This window comes from Hydractinia symbiolongicarpus, chromosome 10 (genome assembly GCF_029227915.1).
Source record: "Hydractinia symbiolongicarpus strain clone_291-10 chromosome 10, HSymV2.1, whole genome shotgun sequence".
NCBI classification, from domain to species: Eukaryota; Metazoa; Cnidaria; class Hydrozoa; order Anthoathecata; family Hydractiniidae; genus Hydractinia; species Hydractinia symbiolongicarpus.
This window is the reverse complement of record NC_079884.1, coordinates 25,657,857-25,682,227: the sequence shown is the minus strand read 5'-3', so window position 1 is coordinate 25,682,227 and position 24,371 is coordinate 25,657,857. Positions and strand designations below refer to the sequence as shown.

General features: G+C 34.3%; 2 protein-coding genes across 4 annotated transcripts; one reads left to right on the top strand and one right to left on the bottom strand.

Moving 5' to 3' along the window:
* The first annotated feature begins 2 nt into the window (after nt 1-2).
* Nucleotides 3-5,983, top strand: LOC130613224 (uncharacterized). Of its 2 annotated transcripts, none has more exons than XM_057434560.1 (6): nt 3-175; nt 1,555-1,617; nt 3,069-3,559; nt 4,207-4,471; nt 4,785-4,897; nt 5,029-5,983. In XM_057434560.1, the coding sequence occupies exons 1-6, from the start codon at nt 151-153 to the stop codon at nt 5,962-5,964; spliced, it is 1,893 nt and encodes a 630-aa protein (XP_057290543.1). In that variant the 5' UTR covers nt 3-150; the 3' UTR covers nt 5,965-5,983. The 2 variants fall into 2 exon arrangements, with proteins under 2 accessions (XP_057290543.1, XP_057290544.1); XM_057434561.1 differs by lacking the exon at nt 3-175 and adding an exon at nt 1,054-1,377.
* A 113-nt stretch (nt 5,984-6,096) lies between these two features.
* Nucleotides 6,097-20,474, bottom strand: LOC130613223 (PR domain zinc finger protein 5-like). Of its 2 annotated transcripts, none has more exons than XM_057434559.1 (11): nt 20,406-20,474; nt 13,832-14,711; nt 12,755-13,011; nt 12,500-12,676; nt 10,367-10,604; nt 9,006-9,775; nt 8,842-8,926; nt 8,331-8,388; nt 6,990-7,111; nt 6,775-6,851; nt 6,097-6,296 (listed from the first exon to the last, which is right to left on the bottom strand). In XM_057434559.1, exons 2-7 carry the CDS (start codon nt 14,700-14,702, stop codon nt 8,912-8,914), a joined length of 2,328 nt encoding a protein of 775 aa, XP_057290542.1. In that variant the 5' UTR covers nt 14,703-14,711; nt 20,406-20,474; the 3' UTR covers nt 6,097-6,296; nt 6,775-6,851; nt 6,990-7,111; nt 8,331-8,388; nt 8,842-8,911. The 2 variants fall into 2 exon arrangements, with proteins under 2 accessions (XP_057290542.1, XP_057290541.1); XM_057434558.1 differs by lacking the exon at nt 20,406-20,474 and adding an exon at nt 15,896-16,402 and having other exon boundaries at nt 10,364-10,604.
* Between the last annotated feature and the right edge of the window lie 3,897 nt (nt 20,475-24,371).

Below are 24,371 nucleotides of genomic sequence, written 5' to 3'. Positions count from 1 at the left end.
GTGAAGTTCTCTATGCATTCCTTTCGGCAACGCTTGCACTAAGGTTAATTTCCGTTCGTATGCAGAAATGTGGATAAAGGTTTTATAACGAAATGTTGAGGTATTGGCGTTGTTGAGGGACGATTTTACTTCAACGGAGGATGTTATGAAATGATATACACACATCACACAAAAGGTTTGTACTGTTTCTTATTACCATGTAAAAATTGCATGTGTAGCATAAATGGTTTAGGAGTATATTTCCGTAGCATGAAGGACAAGGCGAATTTTTACTACCTAGATACTACTACCTGGATGAATGCGATCGCGATTGTGTAGCTACAACATTAGGATTTACAAGCATTCACATCACTCTTTTACGCTTGTGACAAGAGCACTGGAGATGAAGTTGAGGAAGTTAATATTTTGACTGCACAGTTTATATTACTTTAGCTTGAATACTCAAGTTGCTTGTTATCAGAAAGAGAGCGTTCACATATTACGTCATCAATTTTTTGCCTATTTTCTACTCCCCCCTCCACCATGTAATTAGTCGTAATCATTTAGTTGACCCCCTTTCCAAAACTACGTCATCATCTACCTAACCCCTCCCCCCCTCAAAAAAAAAAAAATCCGTAAAAAATACGAATACTTCAGACAGTTGATATTTTTCACACTCATGATGAAATATGCTGTTAATTTTTGTTAATTTGCTTATGTTATCAAACCACTTGACCCCTTCCCCCTCCCCCAGCGTAAGCAATTTCGATGACCCCCCCCTCACTTGATTACGTAATGTGTGAACGCTCCCAAACCGTAAATTCTGATGGGGAAGAGTCGAGTTGTATTTATCGCAACTTTGTTAACTTCTTTTTGTCTTTTTATAAATCATCTGTCCACCCTAATGAATAAAAGACAAAAAACTAAATTTATGTCAAATTTGTTGAATATTTCGTATTTTCAATGTTTAATTTGTTTCATATAAAAAAAACACTTCCAAATGCAAAATGACATTATCAATTCAAACATACACTTTCGTTCCCAGGACGTTTGCCGTTTTGATATGGCAAAAGACGGCGAAAAATATTTTTCGTGCTTAACTTTTTTTTTCCGACGAAGGAAACGACTTAAGTGAACGTCATCTCAGCAAAATCTCCAAAAGATTGACTTCTCAGGTAAAGTCGCCTGTTTTGATGTGTTCTCACCCATTGCAGTATTTAATATAAATCAAGTAAGATGGAGTGTTTTAACCTATTTCCAAGTCCTCTGGGACTGAGGGTTATTACAAAATAGCAGGCAAGTTAATAAATAGCAACTTCATATAGTAAGTACTTTTGAGAATGCGAAGATAGAATTAGAATTATTTTAGATGGAGAACATCTACATTTTTCCACGAAGGTGTGTGGAACTTTTTACTAACACACCAGTTCACTATTAAGTTTTTAATAACATGCAATTTTGTAAATAAGGTTGTTATAGGCTTTTACTTTTGAAGAAAACAATAAAACAGTGAGAAAAATGTAGTGCGGCTATTACATGAGATATGTATAAATTATATTCCACTTTTGTATTTAGCACAGTCATGCGCCATGAACACCTTTAAAAGAAAACGAAGGAAAAAAAAGTATGAAATGAAAGGTACATTTCTTTATCTGTAATTTTTCAAACGTATTACTTTTGATACAGCCTTGTTGCGCATAATGAAGGCTCTTCAGAAGTACCAGAAACAAACATTTAGCATTATACAACTGTGCCAAGTTTTACAACAACAACAACAACAACAATAGCAACAAAAACAACAAAATAGTGTCTTATGCTGGAAGGGGAATGTTTGGGCACTAAAAAGAATCAAGTTGTATGCTGCACGCAATAGGAAATAATATACAACGTAGTTAATATTTAATAATCTTGTAAACATTTATTTATTGAACGTAATCGCCAGATGTGTGGCTCTGTGTTGAATAATGAATAACAATTTAAAAAGAGAAACTTTTTAAAAAAAAAGATAAAAAAGGATGAAGAAAGAGAAATTTCAATTATTTGGTAAGTTAAAGTTGTAAAAGTGAGGAAAACCGCCATATATTTAAAATGATTACATTTTGAAAGATTGATGTAAGTGTTAGCTAGCGTTTTTTTTACGTAAGATGTATTTTAATATTTATAACAAGTATAATAAATAATAATAGAAATAAACAATAATAATAATTAAGAACGACCTGTGCGTTATTCCCTGCCAAAACATTAAAGGTTAAAGCAAAATAATAAAAATGAATGAATGAATGAATGAATGAATGAATGAATGAATGAATGAATGAATAAATGAATACACGTATTGATAAGAAACTTGTTTAAAAAAAAATGCTGAAGCATCAAAATAATTCAGAAACTTTCATATGCAACGAAAAATGATTTATAGCAATTTATACTTATTATATTATATGCTTGTGGTCGCTCGTATTCTGACTCACAGTCACTCGTAGTCTGACTCGTAGTCACTTATAGTCACTTGTAGTCATTGGACCCTACTTGTAGTCACTCGTAGTCTGACTCGTAGTCACTTGCTGTCACTCGTACTCACTTGTAGTCGCTCGCTCTCATTGTACTAACTTGTAGTCACTTGTACTCAATTGTAGTCACTCGTACTCGCTTGTAGTCACTCCTACTCACTTTTAGTCACTCGTAGTCTGACTCGTAGTCACTTGTATTTCTATTTTAAAAACCTTTTCTGGTTGGTCTTTTAAAAACTTCACTTGAAAAAAAAACTTACACTTAGAATGACTAAAATTATATCAGTTTATTCGAAAAGTCAGTTGAGGTTATCAGAAAAGATGTGATTCTTAGTTCAAATACGAAATCAGGGTTGTTATCCAAAAGTTTGTACAGGTTTGTGCATATTACACCAATAAAATGTGGTAACTGGATTTTAATATTTATATACATTGTATATACTTTTAAAGTTCAACTCACATTGTGAAAAATTCTAGATAATAATTTGCGATGACGCTATTTCTACACCTTCATTACAGATATGGAGAAAGTAATGGTTCAACGCCAGATACACTGTTGTTATATATTCCTTCTTTCTTTAGGCAAGAAAGTTAGGCCAGCTGAAACAGGAGAAATGTACATCAACATGCGCAGTATCTTTTACAACGGAGTAAAAGACGAGAAAAATTCTCAAAAAGATATAAATGTCAAAACCGAGCAAAAACAAACTTCACACCATGCTGTTTACCACACAGAAATATACCAAACATTTTTGTACATTCAAAGGCGTGTTTATTTACTTTCTGCAGTGATTGGTGACACGAAACGACCGTTTAATACATGCAAGGGCTACCTCGGACTGCTTTTATGGGTCATGAATTTGTGTATACATTTTGCTTTTGATTTTTACGAAGCTCACGATGTTTTCCACGTGTCATGGGCCACTTCGATTGGTATTTATTTGGTAATGTTTGTTATGTGTACTGCTTTTATGATTCGACACAGTATGCGGTGGTATGTACGACTTGTCAAAAAGCTGACCAAAGATGTTATTTATTTGCCGACGTTAAAAAAATTGAAGTTTATTTTTAAGGTAAGCGAGTTTATGCTGATTATATCCCGGATATAAAGATTTTGCATTTAATTTTGGCGCTTTTTCAATTTTTACATTCCTATTCGTCAGGAATGATAAAGTATTTTTAACGATAAACATTATCAAAAAATGTTGGAACCAGATTGCAAATTTTGGACTGTTTCTGCATTAGGTTTACAAAATTTAAACTTGTGAAAATTCACTTATCAATGCTTACAGCGGGTTTAAGACCTAGTTATTTGGTTAAATCTAAACTCTTAAGCTGTGCTAATTTTTGTCGACGTCAGCATGACTTCTTTGTGCGATATTTCGGCACTTCATGGGACCTGACATTGATTATTCCGCAATTCTAACATGTAAGAAAGTGCGACCAGCGCACTCTAAACACCTCTTAAACATATAGAGTTGTTACTCTTTCGGCTGCAGAGTATTTGCAAATTGATGCTCTTTGCAAACTTCGAAAAAAGCCGTTGAATTATTATTATTCCGAATGTTTATACCAGATAGCCACTTCAGTACTGGAAACACTGTTATCAATTTGGGTCCTGTGTTAATTTTTTTGTCGTCAATTGTGGATGCAGTGCTTGTTTTTAATTTTATTTCAATCTTTTCGAAGTTTAATGTATAAAAATCGTGTCTTCTTTTAGGTTACACCGATGTTATTGGCCGCTTGTTCTGTTTCTGGGGCAGCTGCGCAGTATGGTTGCTATGCCTACGACAATGCATTGACTATATCATTCGGAAATTCGAAAAATCACACAACTTCGAACCCTTTCTCTACATCAGTAGAAGTGCTACTCAATATTTTGCGTTTTACAAGTTTATCTCATATTTACTACATGATGTTTCTGATACTGCTCTTCAATTCTATCATTTTCTATACTGTGGTGCACTCCCAAAAAATTTTTAACAGTAAGTCTTCTTAACCATCTCGTTTCCTAATCTCTTATGTGTGGGTATGCTGGGAAGACTCGTAGAAGAGCCCTGGGGGACAAGTTAACATATTTAGAACAGATATAAATCCTTACATCAATACACCGGACTGAGAAAGAATTTTTGCAAAACTATCAAATATAATTTTTTTTAAAATTTCAAAATTGATGCTTTTAACTTTAAGGTACTTTTTTCAATGTGTACCAGGCCTTACTTTAATTTCACGTTACGTTGCAATATGTCAGTAAATTTAATATAAGTAGCCTATTGGCACTGTCTTCTTTGTTTACAGATTATATTGGCAATGAACTGAAATCTCATCCACCATCTATGTCATTCCAAGAAGCTGTCAACCAATTTTCTATGAGAACGAAACTTTTGCGAGAAGCCTCTGAAAACACTTCGGTAGGACAATACAATATTTTTGTCCGCGGAGCTCTTTGAGATAAACCTCGAAAGTTTATATTTTAAAACTGACACGTATTAGATGCAATCCAGCGATAATTGCGAAACGTTCACACTATTTTTCTTTTCAGGTTGTACTGGCAGTTCTTCTGGTTGCTACGAGTGTCTCCTTCGTAGTGAATGCTTACAACTTTTTATTTATACAAAGATACGCCATATATGTATGGTTTGCCATTGCGCCTTTATTATGGACAGTAACGCCCTTAATTGGTGGGGCGTTAGTCACTTCAGCATATCATAAACTGAAACTAATCGTCATACATTCTTGGGTTGAAATCCCAGAAAAATACGATGAAATATGGTGCCGAAAACCGCCAACAAAAGAAGAAATATCAAAACTTCCACAACCAAATTGGCGGGCTGGTCTGGAAAATATACGACGTAGAAAAGCGGAGCGTGAACGTAAAGAAAAAGAGGAAGCGTTGGACAAAGAAAAAAATCAGGACGAAAAAAATGGCGACAGTTTAGTAGACACAGAAAATAAATCATATCACGTCATTAATATGGAGCTTTGCTGTCCCAGCCAACCACCTGTAAATAAAGACAATAATAACAAGTATGAAAGAGTTAAATCAAAAAGAAAAAGTTTACTTCGGTTTGTTACCAAACAGAGCAAAAGCTCGACTAACTATTCCGGAAAAAAAGAAATAAAAGTCACCGGACAGGAACAGAAAAGTGACGACCCACCTGAACAGAACCAAGGCAATTCGGTGCATGATTTTAAAGAAGGAGTGAAGCTATCGAAGCACTCGGAGGTAAAAGATAAACAGACAGTAAAACAAAGATTCGGTAACGTCGTACGAGTAGCGCAAACCGTTGGGAAATTTAAAAGCATGCCGCGAAAGAAATTTAATTACGAGAAATATATCAAATTTTTAGAACTCACCTTGGATACGATTGGCTTCTCATTGGGTAAAGTTACAATCACATGGGACAGAGTATCATTTTTTATCGTTCTTCTTTTGACATTGGTCGGTGTGTTTGCAGAAAACGCTTTCTTAAAATAGAGAATTAATGTACACATTTAGTTCTTTTGGTGCGCGAAAATATAGATAATTCGTGTTGGTTAGCATGATTATAACATTAGCTTTATTGTATTTGAGGTCTTGGAGGAAAAACGAAAATAAAAATCATCGAAATCTATAAATATAATCTTCCTTCTACACAAACGGGTAAGTTCATTATATCATCATGGTGTGAACAAAATGATGCACATATACGAGATTGGTATGCGGCGTACAGTGACGGTCCGACTACGACGCATCTACTTCCATGGAATCATTTTTCGGTTTCGATTTAGACGGTTTTAAATTGGACGGTGTGTTATTCTCAGTTGATACTAAAACAAAAGTTAAGTGTTGTTTGTGCCTTGGTCGAAGTTAAATATAATGTGCTATCGTCGTATGTTATTATGTTCGCAAATATTTGATAATAATTTAAAAACGGAAGGACACATTAGCTAGTATTGAAAGAAAAACTACCTTAGGCGTTGATGAAGCAGAGTGTCATGATGCAAATTTCATATTGTCCTTCCGTCACGGACATTAAGATAAAACGCGCGATTAATGACGCGTGGCACTACGACACGAAAAACCGTAAAAAAAATTTATACATTAAAAACGAGTATTTTGTCGCCCCTGTCGAAAGAATTCCAAAAAAAATAAGATTTTATAGGACCTATTCAATAAATTTTCATTCTAACCCAGATCTGATCTAACATTGACCAAGTTGGTTGCAGTTCAGTCTCTCCACAATCACATCTTCACAAGCAACGTAGTCAAAATATCACATATACAAAACAAAATGAACATCATTACCTTCCATTTTTGTTTTCTCTTTTTCAACCCGCCTCAACTCTCTTACCAGAATCTTCTTCTGTCGACTAGATAAACTCCTAAAAGTAAGTACCAATGAAAACCTGCACAGTGAAGTAAGCGTGTGTGGGCGTGCCGCCATTCCCGTGATACCCGGAACAAAGTAACTGACAGTTTATACGAATAATATTGTTTCAAGTAGATTTAAAGGTACTTACTTTGTGTTTTCCGTACTTGATTGAGAAATTCCATCTATCATTTGTTTCTTCTTTGCAGTCGACAGTTTTTTCTTTTGTTTATTCTGCACGCGTTTTAACCGGTTAAAACGTTTTTGGGAAGCCTAAAAAGATATCAAAATTTTTACTGACCAAGAGAAAATAACCACTAAAATATTGTTTTTGGCGAGCATACTCTATAAAAAACGCTAGGTTTAAAACACAAGATCAAGCGTGAAAATTGCCTCTCCCTCTCAAAATGGAATTTACTGGAAACGATGAAATAGGGCAAAAATATATTTCTAAATTTTAAGAATCATTTAAGAACTAGTTCTTGCCTCTTGATAAAAAACCCACAGACAAAATGCGCAGATTTCTAGTATAACGTAGTTATCTACTTCGCCGGTGTCCAAGAAAAATAGGTAAAAATTTCCTACTTTGTACGCCCTTCAGAACGAACCAACTTCGCGTTACAGACAGCTAAATAGGCGTACTAGTTTAGAGATTAAATTTTAAATTATAGTCCTAAATAAACTAGGTCAAACCAAAATTAATTCTTACGAAAAAAAAATTATATCGATATACTAGGGTTCTGGTCTGTAAAGTACGAGCTTAAAAGAAAACTGAAAAATGGCAATATACATGTTTTTTTAAACTCGGGTTAATATGTTGGTATAGTATAGGTCAGTATTTGTATACCTGACATGCAAGGTTGACAAAAACCAAGTCCTGATTAAAAAGCAGTAAATAGAGTACATAAACAAAAAACAACAACAAAATAGAATAAATACCTTACAAACGCAATTTTCGCCAAGAATAATTTTCGCAACCAATTAATTTCAGATAAGTGACAAGGACTATTTTACGTGAAAATTTTTTTCCGCAAATGGACCAATTATATATTGATTGCGAATAATTCTACCTTTACCCGTACCAATCATTAGAAGAGATATCGCTTTTATACAAATGTACAAAAAATAAGGTTGAAGGAACTGTGCTGTCAGCCCCAGACGAATATTTACATCGCCAAGTATCTTTATCACAAGGCGAGTAAGGCAAAGCAATTAGTGGAAAAGTCAATGGGTTGATATTATCGAAGTGATTAAAAAAGTAATAACAACAAAATATGAAAGAAAGCTTGCAAAGCGCGCTTATTGAGAAAAAACCCTAAAAATATCATTTTTGATTAAACTAAATTTTGCGAAGATTGACTTTTGAAGATATATTTTCGCCAATTGACATTTCCGAGAATTTTCGCGCTTTCATTAACCTTCGTAAAAATCACCAACTTAAGGTATACCAAAGCAACAACAACAAAAATATTTGTAATTAAAAACAACTCACAGTCTTCACTTTATTGTGTCTTATTCCTTTTGCCATCTTTATATTTTTTAAACTTTATCTATAAAAACAATTGTATATACACTTTCGGAAAAACGCAAGTTCTCCTATGCAAGCGTGAGAATTTTATGAAAAAGCTCGCCAGATTCATACATTTCAGGGGGATTATCTTTATAAATCGAAAAATATTACCGTCAGATAAAATCAACCGTAGAGGGTGCGACTTCCGTTGTTATATTCTGATTGTTAATAAATATTACTCGTCAAATAGTCAGTATTATTGTTGACTATTTTCTTAACAAAAAGAATTGTACCAAATACAATCAACACACCGACATCTACGCGGGTACGACATGGTGAGCACAGAACATTTAAATTCCAAAATTGCAAAACATATTTTTCTTGCTTTATTATTTAGGATCAAATCTTCAAGTAGATTACAGGACAAATTGACATTTATTCTTTTTTAAAATACTATTCAAGGCAATTCTTGATTTTTAAAAATTCAACCCACCAGGAAAAAATTCCAGAATATTCTAGAAATTTTCAGAACCATGTTCATCACGTATGCGTCACGTATGCGTCTAAAACACCAAATCCTAAAAACAACTACCTATCATTAAAAATTAATAAGTAAAAATACGTAAAATAAATTTCAAAAAGCTCTTATTACAAAACCTTCTCTTTTTCCTCCATGTTATAATGTATCTTCATATGTCCATTAAGACGCATAAAATACAGACCACACAATGGACATTGCGTAAAACCAGCTGTTTTGTGCGACGTCATATGCGATAACAGATTGACAACTTCTTTTGAACACACAGTACATTTCGCTTTTTTCTTAATTTGATGGACATACGCTTCGTGTGTTGTAATATCATCATACACTATTCCACACTCACTACATTCACCTCTAGTCATCTCAGCATCTGCACTGTGAAGTGTCCTCATATGATGTCTCAACGAATCGTTTGAATTGAATCTCGCCCCGCATACTTCACACAATATGTTTTTTGCTTTCTTATGGATGTTTCGATGACGATTCAACGAGTCTGATCGACTAAACTTTCGACCACATGTGGGACAAACGTACGGTTTTTCTTTCTGGTGCACTGCTAACACGTGACTTCGTAAAAACGTACTTCTCGAGAATTTCATCCCGCAATATTCACACCTGTGTTCTTTAACATTCAAATGAGTATTGACGTGTACTCTCAAGTTACCCTTCGACGTAAAAGCAGCTGAACACAGTAAGCAAGAAAATTGTTTTTGAATGTCGTGACCTCTCTTTTTGTGTCTTTCTAACGAATACACGCTGTTGAAACGCTTCGAACAGACATAACATCGGACTTTTGATGATGCCGGACAAACAAACTGGTTGTGTCGTTGTAGGTAATATAGGGAGTCAAACATAGCTCCGCATGACTTACAGGTGAAATTCAACTCTAGAAAATAGAACAGTTCATTAGTTAAGGGCCCCCAGGAGGAGAATAAATGTAGGAGAATAAAAGACTTTTCTTACAGTAGGAATTTTTGATGCCAAAAAATAAGACATTTGTATTTGTATTTTAACATGCGAAACAATAGCAGACATAAAGGTTGCTGAACTTTAAAACTGAACTTATCAAATGAGGTAGTCAAAAAGAAAAATCCATTTTTTTGGAAATTTGCGGTCTTTATTCTTTTTCTCAATGGCCAAAAATTGCAAATGGAAAATTTCACACAACGCGATAAAAATATGTTCGCTGGAGTTAGAGATTTGGGTGGATACGAAGTCGAAGATTGTTAGAAGTTAGAAAAAGTGGAAAATATTTTAACCCTTATTGAAATTTTTTCCAAATGCAAAACAGTAATATGCTCTTTTTCTTGAAAATTCTCGAAATTGATTTTTTTAGAGACGCGTAATAAACATACCCAAACATAACCATAACAAAGGTCCACAGACTGTCTTCTTCCTCTATCGTTTTTATGCAACACCACAAAAATACGAACAAACTTTTAAGAAAATACAGTAACGAAACTACTACTACTACTACCTATCTCTGTGTTATCACATTCACTTTCTGTTACTCCAGTTTTGACGTAGCTTTGTCTTAGCTTCCATTTTCCAAGTTCCATTTCTCCAGATATACTTTCTGATTGACAGTCAATCTCTTTATTACTTTCTATAGCTCCGTAATAAACATCGCCTTCGATAGGTAATGTTTTTATGGGACACTGAAACTGTTCACGTAACTCACGTCCATATGCATTTCCATACCAGACAAGCAGTTCCTAGAAATAAAATTTTTAAGATAAGAAAAAATGAGGAATGTTTGCCAAAGAGCGAAATTTCCATATCAATAACGTAGTACTACCAAATATGTGGCAAATCATTTCCTGCGTAACATCTATGGTAACATAGACATAGTATGTAAACATTTATAAAGCTACCCAATTGCAAGGGTCTAGGCCTCAAATTAAATTAAAATTTTTTAGGGTCCATATCCAAGTGGCTGTCCAATGTGTAACCATTCACCAACCAAAAGAGCATTTGAAAAAGCGCATGTATTTAGAAAACGATTTACAAAGTGAGGTGTAATTTCCAGACGTGATTGACACCGTTTGACTGACCTGAGAGCACTTAGAAATTCATTTAAAAAGGTTTTTACAAAACCTTTTGTTATATAATTTTCATGCAGAAGCAAGGTCAATTAGTCCACGAAAACTTTGGTATCCTCTATACAAACATAAGATTTGCTTTATAAATTCGAGATGCTAAGGTATTTCAGCTTGTACGCACACCTCCCCAAAAGGCATTTTCCACTTCAAGAAAATGTTTTTGCGGAATGGAACGGACAGGAACAGAAAAGTTTCTGAGCGTGTGTACTTAAAATGTTCACGCCATGTGAGTTAGTTTCCAGTGCGGGGAAAGTAGAATTGGGTTCAGCTTCTTCTTTGATTTTAGCATTCCCTGTTTTCTCGTAGTCACAGACACTTGCTGGCGATACTGCAGTGTCTTTACGTTGACATCAACCAGTGCTGTAACCGTGGGGGGGGGGGGAGGGAGGCAGGGGGGGCACAGTCTCCCCCCAATAACTTTCCTACAAAAAAAAAAGAAAGAGAGATATAATGAAAGAAAGGAAGGAAGGAAGGAAGAGGTGAAAAAAAAAGACAGAGAGAGAAATCCAGAGAGACAAAGAGAAATAAAAAAAAAACAGAAAGGTCATCCAGGAATATTAGGATCATTATTACAAAAAAACCCAGCACTGTCAACGACTATTATAATTATAGCAATCTTTATTTGGTTTTAAGTTTGCTAAAGATAAGCTTTTGAAGAATAGCTGCAGAAATAGACAAAAAAGAGCATTTTCTAAGGCATTATATCCAGGAAAACTTGAGACAAATATTTTAAAAAATAAATACATTTCCAGCTTAATTGGTTGTTGTATTAAGACATTTCTTGACAAATTGTTTCAAGTTTGTCGTATCAACTGTCTCAAAACGTGAAGTTCTTGAAATATTGCCATTTTTGGCCAATGTATCACTTAAATATCGCACACGTTTAGAAAAAAACGTTTTTCAAGCTTGACCATCTTGTAAGGTCAAGGTTATGTTTTCTTCAGGTTTGAGATTTGGTGATATGGTTGCTTTAAAGTTCACACGTTGTATACAAGTTTAAGTGCAAAAACTGCAATGCTAGGCAAAACATTAGGGTATTTGAAAGTACTAGCAAGTGAGTACATGGGCATTTCAGATTTAACCATAAAGTCACAAAACTTCGCATTTTTCTGCTGTGTTTAGACATGCAGTATACTGTCAAGTCAGTCGCACTTGTTTAGAGAATTTTTCAATACTCTCCATCGCTAGAAATAATTATGATTTAGAGCTAAAGGAAGGTTTATTAATCCATGGAGACAAACCTTCTCTCAATAAAAACATAGCATCACTTCCTTTATTCTTATTCGCTGATTAACAATAAATGTATCATACGATCTAATTATTTAAATCTATTATACCAGCTTGTATATTGTGTGAATATGACTTGATAATGGCCGGTTACAGCCAAAATGTCATCAAAAAAATGAACGAAGAGACGAAACTGGTGTTGTTACTTCTGTTTGAAACACTTAATCTCACATACCAATATAGACAACAATTATATCCAGGGTTAAAGGCAAAACACGAACCTGTCCTGGCAGAACTTTTTTGTAGGTCTTGTAAAACAGCAGTTTGTCGTATTGCTCAGCAATCAGATTTTGTTCTTCTTCGAAACGTGCACAATTTATGAAACGCATCCAGTTACTTTTCCCTTCATCCATACAATCAAGAAAATGAGAAATAGATTTGCGATTTTCTTCATAAACCTAACCCAAGAAGATCAAATACATATTATAAACTGAACACATGAAATGTAACTTTAATAAGAAGAAAATTAATCTTACTTCCCAAACATATGGATTATTTCCTCTCTGTGCATGGTCCCTAGCTGACAACTTTTCACCATCCATGGGTCCAAACAAAGAACCAACCTCAAATGTTGTCAAGGCAAACACTCCCAGTCCGGCATGAGGTATAGAGCTAGTCTGAATAGACATAGAACTTGGGAGAGATAGAACAGCTTTTGTTTTTGGCAGACTGTCCATAGGATTTCCATGGATAGTACAGTATCCATTCACTGCTTGTTTACACGAAACGCAAACTAAAGATGGTAAAAAAAATTTGAAGAAACTATGCATGTGTACTCATTCAAATAACTATATACACTTGAAGTCGACATTTCTTTCTCACTCTTTAAGGTTCCAAAATTCATAAGGTCAGCATAAGATTTTCGCTTTGTGAATAATATTTTTTTCGTAACACTTGTTGCTTATCAGACAGTCTACTTTAGATTCTTAATATTTGTGTTTTTTGCTTAACGATATTTGTTATGACCAGTAAAACATTTTTCAATTTGAAAACATTGTATCACGATTTGAAAAATGGTATAAATTAAAAAAAAAAATTATCGGAAAATACGCAAAATTTAATTCTTACAAAATTGACAACTTCGCGAAAATTAGTTCTTGTGAAATTTAAATTTTATTCTCCAAAAATTAAGTTGATTTCTTATGAAAGAACTAGAAAAATTTCCTTAAATCTTTTTATTTTTTGGAAAACCTTTTTATTGGTTTCCGAGATATAAGACTTGAAAGTTTAGCTCAGAAGAAATTGCAAGTATTAATATTTATATAAATGACTTAAATTCAAAAATCTTGAGGACAGATCAAGATTTTTCAAAAATATGAAAAGAGCCTTTTGAGCAATTGGAAAACAACAATTAGTGATTAGGAATTTGTAGGAGCTATATAATAAGTAGGTTTCATTGATAAGTTTCAGTTCTATAACTATAAAGATTAAAAGAAGTGAAACTTTTATTTGCACACCTATTCGTTTTAATATTTTCAAGTCCAAAGTTATTAATTATAAACATTACGGCAGATTTTCTGTATTTATTATTCCTTATATAAATAACAACTTACATTTCCATGGACTACTTGATTCTTTAAGCAATAACAAACTCTCAGCAACATGAAATAAAGCAGCAGCATTTTTATCCTCCTCCTCCTCTTCATCATCATTCCCAACATCAACATTATCCTCATCATCTTCAGTTCTTTCATGCTGAGGGGCTGCAAACATTGATGTGATTGATGCTGCCATTGGACATGGTGCTATGTTGGTCAAAACAAGACCTTGTGAGGAGATTGTATCTGTATTATGTACTGAATCTGAGCCTGATTGCTGCAGTGTCTGGTTCATTGATGAACTACTGTGTGGTACACAGCTAGAGTTTATTTCAATCCCTTCAGATTTGCCGTGTGAGTTATTCAATTCCTGACTCTCCTCTGCAGTATCATTCATACTATCTATATCCTGAAAAAGATTTGTTGAAATATGCAGATTATTAGTTATTGGTGATGATGTAATACCAGGGCTTAAATTTTTTGGCAAAGTCAACTTTGACTGTGGTGTGCAGTTTGTATTTCCTAACCACACCCCATTTGGATGACATGGCATCTTCTTGATCGGGCTTTTGCCATATGATGAAAAAGCATATGATGAAGCTGAAGATACATCTGTAAGCCCGGTGGCAGAAGTGTTGACAATTTGCTCTTGTGCAGGTTCAGCTGCAACAGTAGATTTTTCTTTATTGCAAACAATAGCAATTAACTTATCCCCAAGTTTTTTTAATATAACTTTTCTTGTCTTATTGGAATCAATCTCATATTGTTCGTTAGCATGTTCATTTTGGACATATTTTCGCTTTCCAGTCACCTGGGAACCATTTGCGTCTGTACAGGGTTTGATAATAACTCTGCAATCACTTGCTAAACATTTTTCTTCGCTCATGTTTTTTAGCTAAAATGATTAAAAATAATGACATAAATTTTTTTTGCCATTAACACCCTTGTTTTATATTTATCAATTTACTTGCAAATTTCCCCAATTAATGCATGTAGGTTAGCTAGCAGGGGTAACTTTCACATTTGAATACGAAGAAAGCAGCTATTTATTAACAAAATAAGACAACCAGGTTGTGTATAAGGAATAGTGTCATAGGCTAGTTGTTAGTGTTGATCTATGAGTTGTTATTTTCTTGGCAAGTGAAATGTGTACATCCTATGACTATATCTAGTGGTTCTTATTTTTAAATTTGGTTACAGTACAGTCCAGATGTAAGCGTACACGTACGCTCAACTTGCAAAAATAATTGCATTTATTCAAAAACACAATAGGATAGTGAGTTCCTTTCAAATCATGCAAAAATAATTGTGTCGTGTTAAAAACCAAAGCATAGCAAGAAACATTGTTTATAAACAATACTCTGCACAAGAAAAATTTAAAAGCAAAGGCCATTGAATTTTTACTGTTTTTAACAATAAAACTAATTAAAGTATATATATAACACGATTTTAAATAAATTTTAAAAACACAAGCTCTTTTAAAAACAACAAAATGGTCTAAATATTTAAAAAAAAACTAATTCTGCTACTTTTTAAACTTTTAGTAATATTTCTTTATCATCAAAACATATTTTTTAACATGCAAAACTTTTAAAAGTTCTTCTTATAAAAAGCAACGTTTAATAACGTCAACGGAAAACCGTACGTTCTCTTCCTCCTCAGAGTTATTTTTCACTTTTTGATATAAGAATGACGTGAAAAAGAGCAAATATCTTTCAAAAATCAAAAGTGAAAAAGAGTTATGGAGAAGAATTCGACAGATTGTTAACAAAAACATGCATAAAAAAAGCTTTTATGGACGGAGAGATGTTCGTGTCGCCACATGATATGAAAAAAGAGACAAAGGGGCGCTAGGACAAAGGTTGCATAACTTCAAAATTCAGCCTTATTTTATTTATGGCAAAATTCTCACGTATTATGTGTTTATGAAGAATAGTGTCAGTATGTATATTACTTCACAGTTGTACAGATAAGAAAATACTGCAAGCACATTCATTACAAAAACAGTGGGTTCAATAATTCTGCAAAAGCGCTGTAGAATCTTTCTTTATATAATGTACATAAACATAATTCGTTTACATTTTTCTCACATCTGCTGAACTAGATCATTTCCATCCAGGATGGAAGAGTGTTGCCATTACTCTGCCGAGTTACCACATTTCTTGAAATTGATAAAAATAATGCAATATTTCTAGGTTATATCAATGAATTAATGCAAAATAATTATTAGCTTAATTAATTATTAGCTTCAGAAATTTTATTATTGTCAGATGGGTTGAACGAAGCACTGTAGTTACCTATCGAAGTCACTGGCAGAATTACAAAGAAATAAATCAACCAACCAAGCAATGCTAGCTCTAGAAATTATCTGATCTTTACTACTTAGCTAGACAGTACCACTGAAACTGATGATACATGCCTAAAAACATGGAACATTTCTTCCTCCGCCATGATAAGTTGCTCGGCCCTGAACCAAACACGAGATTACCCTTTTTAATATCTAATTTTTTTACAATCTAAAAATAGTTACTTCAATACAAAAGCATTTAACAAACATAATAAACAAAATAAATTAGATATAGATTTAACAGTTCATTAACTTGGTACAACCGAACTACTTGATACAACTTGACAACTCACTCAAAACAATATCATCCCCCATTTCGATTCTTTTATAAATCCCTCTCGAACCTCTCAAACAAAGCAAACAAGCATGAATTAAAGCAAAACAAATCTTAGTTCTGACCCAAGATGATGCAACAGAAATATTTATTTTACGTTTTTCGGCGATCATTTCTGAGAGACGCTTGTAAAAAGTCGCACACTCTCTTCCCATTCCTCCGTAAAGAGAAAATACCAGTGGCGTGAATGTCCCGTTATCAACTTTGTTGATGCGAGTGTTGTATTGCCTTTTCTTCTCCGCCTCATTCTTTGCATAGCATTGTTGGAGAGTATGCTGAAGGTGTCTCGAAGCGTTGGGATCAAAAACCCTTACGTCGAAAAATGCTTGTTGACCCTTCGTCCAAAATCCCCGAGCACGTACATCCGTTCTTACATCATCCCCCTTTTTCACAGATTCTAAATCAAAAGTTTCGCCAGTCAACCCAATTAGCGAAGGCTCAATTGCCACATCCTTACAAACCTCACCTAACATGGATGCCGTTATGTCACGTATGTTGTTGTGTCGAAGCGTGACAAACCCACCTTTCTTACAACTCAAACAATGTTGAATGTCAAATGTCGACCCACAAACACAATGCGTCGGTAATCCTTCAACAGGCCAGTTATAACGGAGCTTTATTCCATCCCAAAACTGCTGCTTGTTGAGATCAAATCCGTGTTCAGCATATGGCAATACTGTCAACCAGTTGGAGCAACCTTTCTCACTGCATATGTCGCTTAATCGTAATTGTTTTTCGTCTAAGTTTTTTTTAACATCTGTTAATCTGTCCTCATGACGTTTGTTGCGAGAGTCCTTGATTTGATTCTTCAAATGACGTTTTTCAATCTCGCAGATAGATTTGTCCACTTGCTCGTAAATGGCTTTGGAAAGTGAAGCAGTGATGGAACGAGAGTTGTCATACTCAAAGTCGCTTTCATTCACGAAATTAGTGATTCCCAAGCCACCCAGACGAATCGGTAAGGATAGGAGATCCCTTTCAGCGTTTGAGCAGCAATGTCCTCCGGTAATTGCTGGAAGAAATTCGTTACGTATGATATCTTCGATTGGTTGTAAATTTTTCGAAATATTTGGTATAGTTCTCATCAAATACGTAAATTTTGATTTGAAACCAGCGTTGAAGGCAGTAAATGCAGACTGTGGTTCCATAACAGCAATCTGTGAAAGTAGCTGGAGTTGATTCGAAAGATCTTGAATTTTACTATTCACATATTGGTTTTTGTAATTGATATCTCCAATGACAGCTCCAAGGTGTCTTTGACCCGATGACGTTATTATCACATGCATCTCTTTAAAAATTTCGTTTGCGCTTTCTATATATCTTGCTTTGACAATCAAATAAGACTTGTCAGCCTTCGGAAAGTAACCAAATTTCGGCCCAATCGAAGTCAATTTTTCCCAATAGCTCTTTATCTCTGACAATTTACCAGCTACAGTGAAATCATCCGCAAATGCAACATGTTTTGCCGTATTGTTACCACTAGTGTTCATAAAATCAAGAAGAATTCTAAGAAGAGGCGAAACTCCAATTGCGTATGCCGCCATAGAGGTCGGATCACCTTGAGTAGTCCCTTCCTTTGATGACAGTTCTTTACCCCCAATAACAAACAAACGTGCCGGAACATTGTAACAATTTTCCATGAAAGTAGAAATAAGAGGACAAAGGACTGCAATATTATGTAGCATCGCCTTCCGATTGATAGAATTAAATAAAAATAAATTAAATAAAGAACGAGATTACCCTCCGTTTATTATACTACGGGGAAAAATTACAAACATCATCACTGAATATGAAATACACCATTCTCCGATTTCAGCTTGTTCTGTAAAATACATATTTACCGCGAGGGGCCTCGGCACTAATCTACATTTTCGTATGTAAACAAAGCGTGTTCAACAGTCGACGTACAGTCTTCGAATATAAAAAATGGATAGACGTTGTGCTTTTTCTGTATGTGGGAATGAAGATTATGCACTAGAAAGATGGAGGAGCTCACACACATGTTCCACAACTCGTGTTTCAGGAATGTGTTCGTGTGAACCACCGTTCTGGTGAGAAATATAACGCTAACTTGCTGCCTTTTTTAAAGAAGTTTGAACAGTTTGATGGCGGATAGCTGTACTGTTTTATTACGTTTTTTAAGATTATTCACCTTTCCAACAGTAAAAAAAACACTTTTAAGGCTTTTAGCTGGCATAAAATAGAGCAAGTATGTAAATATATAGGTAGCGTAAAACTGGCATAAAACTAGCTATACAAAGCTAGCATAAAATTAACTACTTAGCTGTGATAAAACTACCAATTTTGCTGACATAAACTTGAGAACGAAGGAAGATTTTTAACATTTTTTATCCTCTATAACTTACAAAATAACATTTTCAATTCAGGAATCCTTTTAAGCCCGGCTCTATTTAAGTACCAAGCTAGCCTAGTTTATTGCTATACTTTTGAGGTTTCTGTTCAGTTTGGAATAAGAGCTTTTTAATCCTACTGTCATGAAAACTTGTTGTACGAAATAAAATGAAATATATGAAAATATATATATGGATGTGCGACATTGTTTACCTGTACTAAGCGCTCACCGTGGATTACAATTCATATTTTAAGTTTTTCCGCAAACATTTTGAGAAAATTTGCTATGATGGACACGACATGTAAACTGTATTTTTGCAGGAAAGTTATTTTTGGAAAAATATATAAACCTAAAACTCCCTAATGCTGTGTGTGTGCTTCACCCGATTTATGATATACTGCATGCTTCTACTAAAGCGCTCCACATGAATGATGGCACAGTTTCCTATTAATCGCTCCACCAGATGTTTAATATTGGGTAATACAGTTCCTTATCCAAACTTTTCAACACCAGGTCCCCCCATCTATTTAGTAGAAAAAATTGAATTTTATTATCCACAAGAAGAATTAAATGGCTATATGTGCTGTAAATCCATAAGCTTATGCACCAGTAGTTTTTCATATATATGCCCTGTTGGTCTAATGGCTAAGACACTCATGAAAATGAGAGATCCAGGTTCAAATCCTGGACAGGGCAACAATAACCACTTTCATTTACATATCACAAAAATGTCATGTTTAGAAAAGGCAATTATACATGTTTGTCCTGCCAAGGAATCTTTTCAAAATAAGGAACACTAAATATTTTTGCTTGAATACCTAGGGGGGGGCAGTCCCACACTCTGCAATCCTTTCTATATTGTTGTATTGTACATTATTATACGTAATTTTTGAGTTGTAGGGGGAGAGTTTCTGTTGAGGTTCCTGCCCCTGCCTACCCTTCCTATGCCTTTTATCGTGCCTGCCTACTACTATGCCCTTGCCTGTGCCTCCCATGCCTTGCCTACCCCTGCCTTGCTGATTCCCATTCCTGTCTCATTGCCGTGCTTAATGCCTTTGCCTTGGCAACCTCTCCGCAACCCTTTCTATATTGATATTAAGAAGCGTAGTAAAACTATTTTTACAAAAATGACGCTGAGAAATTGATGGCATTTAGCACATCAACTTGACTCGTTAAACACATATTGCATCTTTTCATATAAATAAAGTTAATATGTTACTAAAAAACTATTTTAAAATAATTTAAAGGTCTATTTAATTAATTGTTTACCATAAGAAATAGTAACGCTTACTGTGTTCGATCACGTTAAGGGTTTGTTTACATACGAAATCCGCCATTATTAGATTACGTCATTTTAAAATTATGATCGCGCTGAAATCGGAGAATGGTGTATAGACCTATTTCAATATCGCCGAGGGAGTTTGCATGTTTAATTTTGCTTAAAGTAGTTCAAAATTCGTTAATATTAAAATGCCCTAATTTAAAATCCCTGGTATCAATAAGCCCTACTTTGGATGATTTCCCAATCTGATTCGTTCCGCAAGTTTCAACCTACCTCGGGTATCCTATCCTCGTCGTCCCAGCCGTTAACGCTTTCTTAACCGCCAGCTATCAATATATCAAAAAATATATGAAAATATAAAAATATATGAAAAACGACATGCACTGCGTTTCGCCACGCGCACATTCGACACATTTGTAGCACCGGGTTGCGGCGGATGTAACCTGACCAGTTTTTCAATCGTGAGCGGTGCATAAATTTTGTTCAGGGTACCTTGTATCGAGACGGCAATACCAGGCCTGGTTAATTACCAAATGTTCAGCATTAAGAGCCATTGTAATTTAGGGATGCTTGAAATATATGTCAATTATTAATAATAGTAAACTGTGAAGAATTGGCACTTTCTATAATATAGTGACAAAACTCAGAGGGAAAAACTCTGGAATGAGCGGCATTTCTAGTCCCAGATTATTATTAATCAAATTACGGAGGATCAAATCAGAAAGAGTCAACTGTTATGTCGCGATAGTCAGTTATTAGAAAACGAAAAGGAGCCCTGGAAGCGAGATTGAGGCAAGGTGGCAAAAGTTTTGAGAACTGAAATTAAAGTTCCCAATCTTCAGAGGTTGCATTGTTTTTTTTATATGAAAAAAATAAGATCGGGGTGGAAAAAACAGATAAGAAAAGCAGTTATTTTCAGTTAAGCCTTTTCAACTCTATTCTATAAGGCATTATCATAAAGTGTTGTTTTCTTTGCTCTTTCTGCGCACAATCGTGCTTTTTTGAGTGCAGGTCCTGCACTTTCGCGTTTTGTTATCCGCGTTCCCTCAAAATATCCTTCTTGCTTAGGGTTTCCATGGCTACCATCTGCAAAAGTGATTAAACCCGGACCATCAGGACGGCCGTTTCTGAATGCCCCTTCAAACATCATTCCATCGCATCGTACGTAAATTCCATGACCGTTGTAGAGACCATTACTGAATTCTCCTAAATAAAATGACAAATGAACAAAAATATCAAAACACTGTAGTTAGTTACTTAACAATAACTTTTTTATCGCCTTTCTCGTATCCTACTTTTCGACATAGTTACTCTCCTCTACCTAATTGTAGGGGGGGGGATCTCCGAATTTTGAAAAAAACCTCCTCGATTTCAGTTAATTAACTCTCCCCCAACCCCCAATCGAGGAATTTTTTCAAAACATCCACCTCCCCTAACAAAAGACAACCGTACTACAAAATAAAGAGCAGATGCTCCATCATCACCCTCTTCCCCAGGTTTTTTTTGCCTTTTTGATATGAGAGAAGACGAAAGGCAAAAAACCCTGGGGACGAGAGTGGCTAAATCATTACATCAGCCATAGTATTATTTTCTCCGGTTTACCACTTCATAAATCGTATTCGAAAGAAGGTTTTAATGCAGAAATAGACAACTACAGCAGGTAATTTGCTTAATATTTATCAGCAGAAGCCGGCACCGTTGCTTTTTTTCGTAAACACAATACACAGGAATGGAACATTGCTTACCTAAACAATCAGCAAATTGTCTAAATAGAACATTACCCCACACCCCACCGCAAAGAGTTTTAAACACAAAATCAAAACAACATGTTGGACACACTCCTACCAGTAATTTAGTGAGGGCTGCTATGTTCTGATACGAAGCTTCGTGTGCACATGTGTGTTAAAAGTGATTTTTTTATTTAAAGTTGTTCCATAGGTCCCAAATTACCAAAAAAAAAAAAAAAATGGATGTCAAAAATGTTTGTCCCATTGAACAAATTAGATGACGTCATCACTTTTACAGTCAGCAAAAAAATAATTTCATATTTATATGTCAAATTATATATGGCTAGAAAGAAGAGATCAAGTGGATCAAAAAAAATGTAAGAACCATGTCTTCAAAAGGTAACGTTCGAAATATTTTTACTATAAACTATTTTACATAGTTTCTCATAAAAATCTCTGCCCTAAATTTCGCGATATTTTCCATTAAAGAAGTTCAACAATTTCCAGCAGAAAGACAATATCTAGTAAAAATGATAAAAAGGCAAAAATAAAAAAAATCCAGAGAATCTTCAAACAGAGAAGCTGCAACCTTGTCAACGTCATGACATACGAGAACGTCAATTGAATTTTTAACGTCAATTTCAACCCCAAATCTCGTTGTGATTAAGAAACATTTATTACCTTGGTAGAATGAGCCATCAGCGAATTTAAAGGTACCGACGCCGTTAAATAAACCATGTTGAAATCGTCCTTCGTAAACAGATCCATCAAGCAGCTTTAATTGACCAATACCATGCTTCTTTCCTTCGTGCGACCAATCACCTTCGTACACATCTCCTTCCGGGTACGTGTAGATTTGGCGCGAACTTGACTGTTAGAAAGACATAAATACAAAGAGAGTCAGTTTATTCGTTCCTCTCAAATAGCTTTAAAATGATAATCTTGTAAAATGTTTAATAAAAAATTGTCAGTGGATTTATAATAACAAAAAGTGGAAAAAAAAAGTCAAAATAGGTTAAAAATGAAATTTAGAATAAAATAGATTGAAAAAAACAACAGAAATTTGTAATAATATTACCATTTCTTATCAACTTTTATGGTGAACTTAAAAGTTAATAATTTAAAAAAATATATGAAATGTTTCAAATACAAGAAATGATTGAATAATGAATTCAATATTGAATGCAAACTAGACAACGCCATATAAACACAACACGAAATCTAAGTACCTATTCAATCGTGATATAGTTCTCATTCGTGGTACATTTATTTTTTCATCAACTGTAATCAACCAACTTGATAAACAATGTTTTTAAAAAACTGATATCAAGAATGCATTATTCCGTATAGATTTCAGGTCACAGAAAAAAATTAGCAATAATCTGACTACTGACTTTTACATCTGTACTTGAAAAAAATCGGGACGAAATACACTTAAAAGTGTCTAACAAATACCAAAAAACTTGTACTCATTTATAATATGGACAGTAAAAATTTCTTTTTTAATATTAGATAATATTTACAAAAATAATTATACCAATTTTAATTTGGACAAATTATAAATATTCCATAGTCAATGTACAATCGTGTGTTATATATATTTTATATATATGTTTAAACACAAAACATCATGCCAAAAACATGACGATACTCATTTAAGATTTCTTCAATACTATTTTTCGTGGCAGTCTTTTTTAATATATAAATATATCCTTCGCTTTTATAATTTATCATAGATCCTATATACAAAGTGATGTCACGAAGTTTCACGTAGATTAAAATCAAGCTAAAGTTACCAGTTACTCCAATTCGTTGAAAGCAAAATATTAGCTTCTAACCGAGGCGCTTCCATGGTTTGCCCCAAAAGGCTGGAAATAGACTATTTAAATAATTTAAAAAAGGGTGTAATTTCTGTATTTATTATATTTTTATAATTAGTTGTATTAATCTGTTTGAAATTATTGGGGTGAGAAAAACTGCCGTCTGCACCCCTCTTCCATCCGCGCCCGTCCCCTGTTACTTACGGGCTTGTTGTCAATAAGCATAATGAAAATAGAATCGATAAATAATTCGAAAACTCAACAGCAACAATTTATAAATTCTAAAAAACACAAATGAGAAATAATGCTCCGAAGTATGTTTATCAAATTTAAGGGGTTCAAATTACTTTAAAACTGCCACATCTAACTCAAAGTAATTAAATAAAAAACGGGATAAATTATTAAAATGACATTAAAAAAAAGTTAAATATTTTTCTGTTTTGTGTGGCTTGTAAAAAACTTAGGAGCTTGGAATTTTATAGTATTTACACAATCTTAAAACAGCCTCGTAATGATAATATCTGGTATGCTGGCACATGCTTTTTCGTCTAGATATTTACGGTAATGTTGTTGACAAATGGACGTAAATATCCTAATAGGTTCACCATATTGCGGCGTGTCATTGTCTTCGGGCAACAGTTCAACATGGTTCATGTTATTCGTGCTCATGACTTTAAAACGAGAACATAATG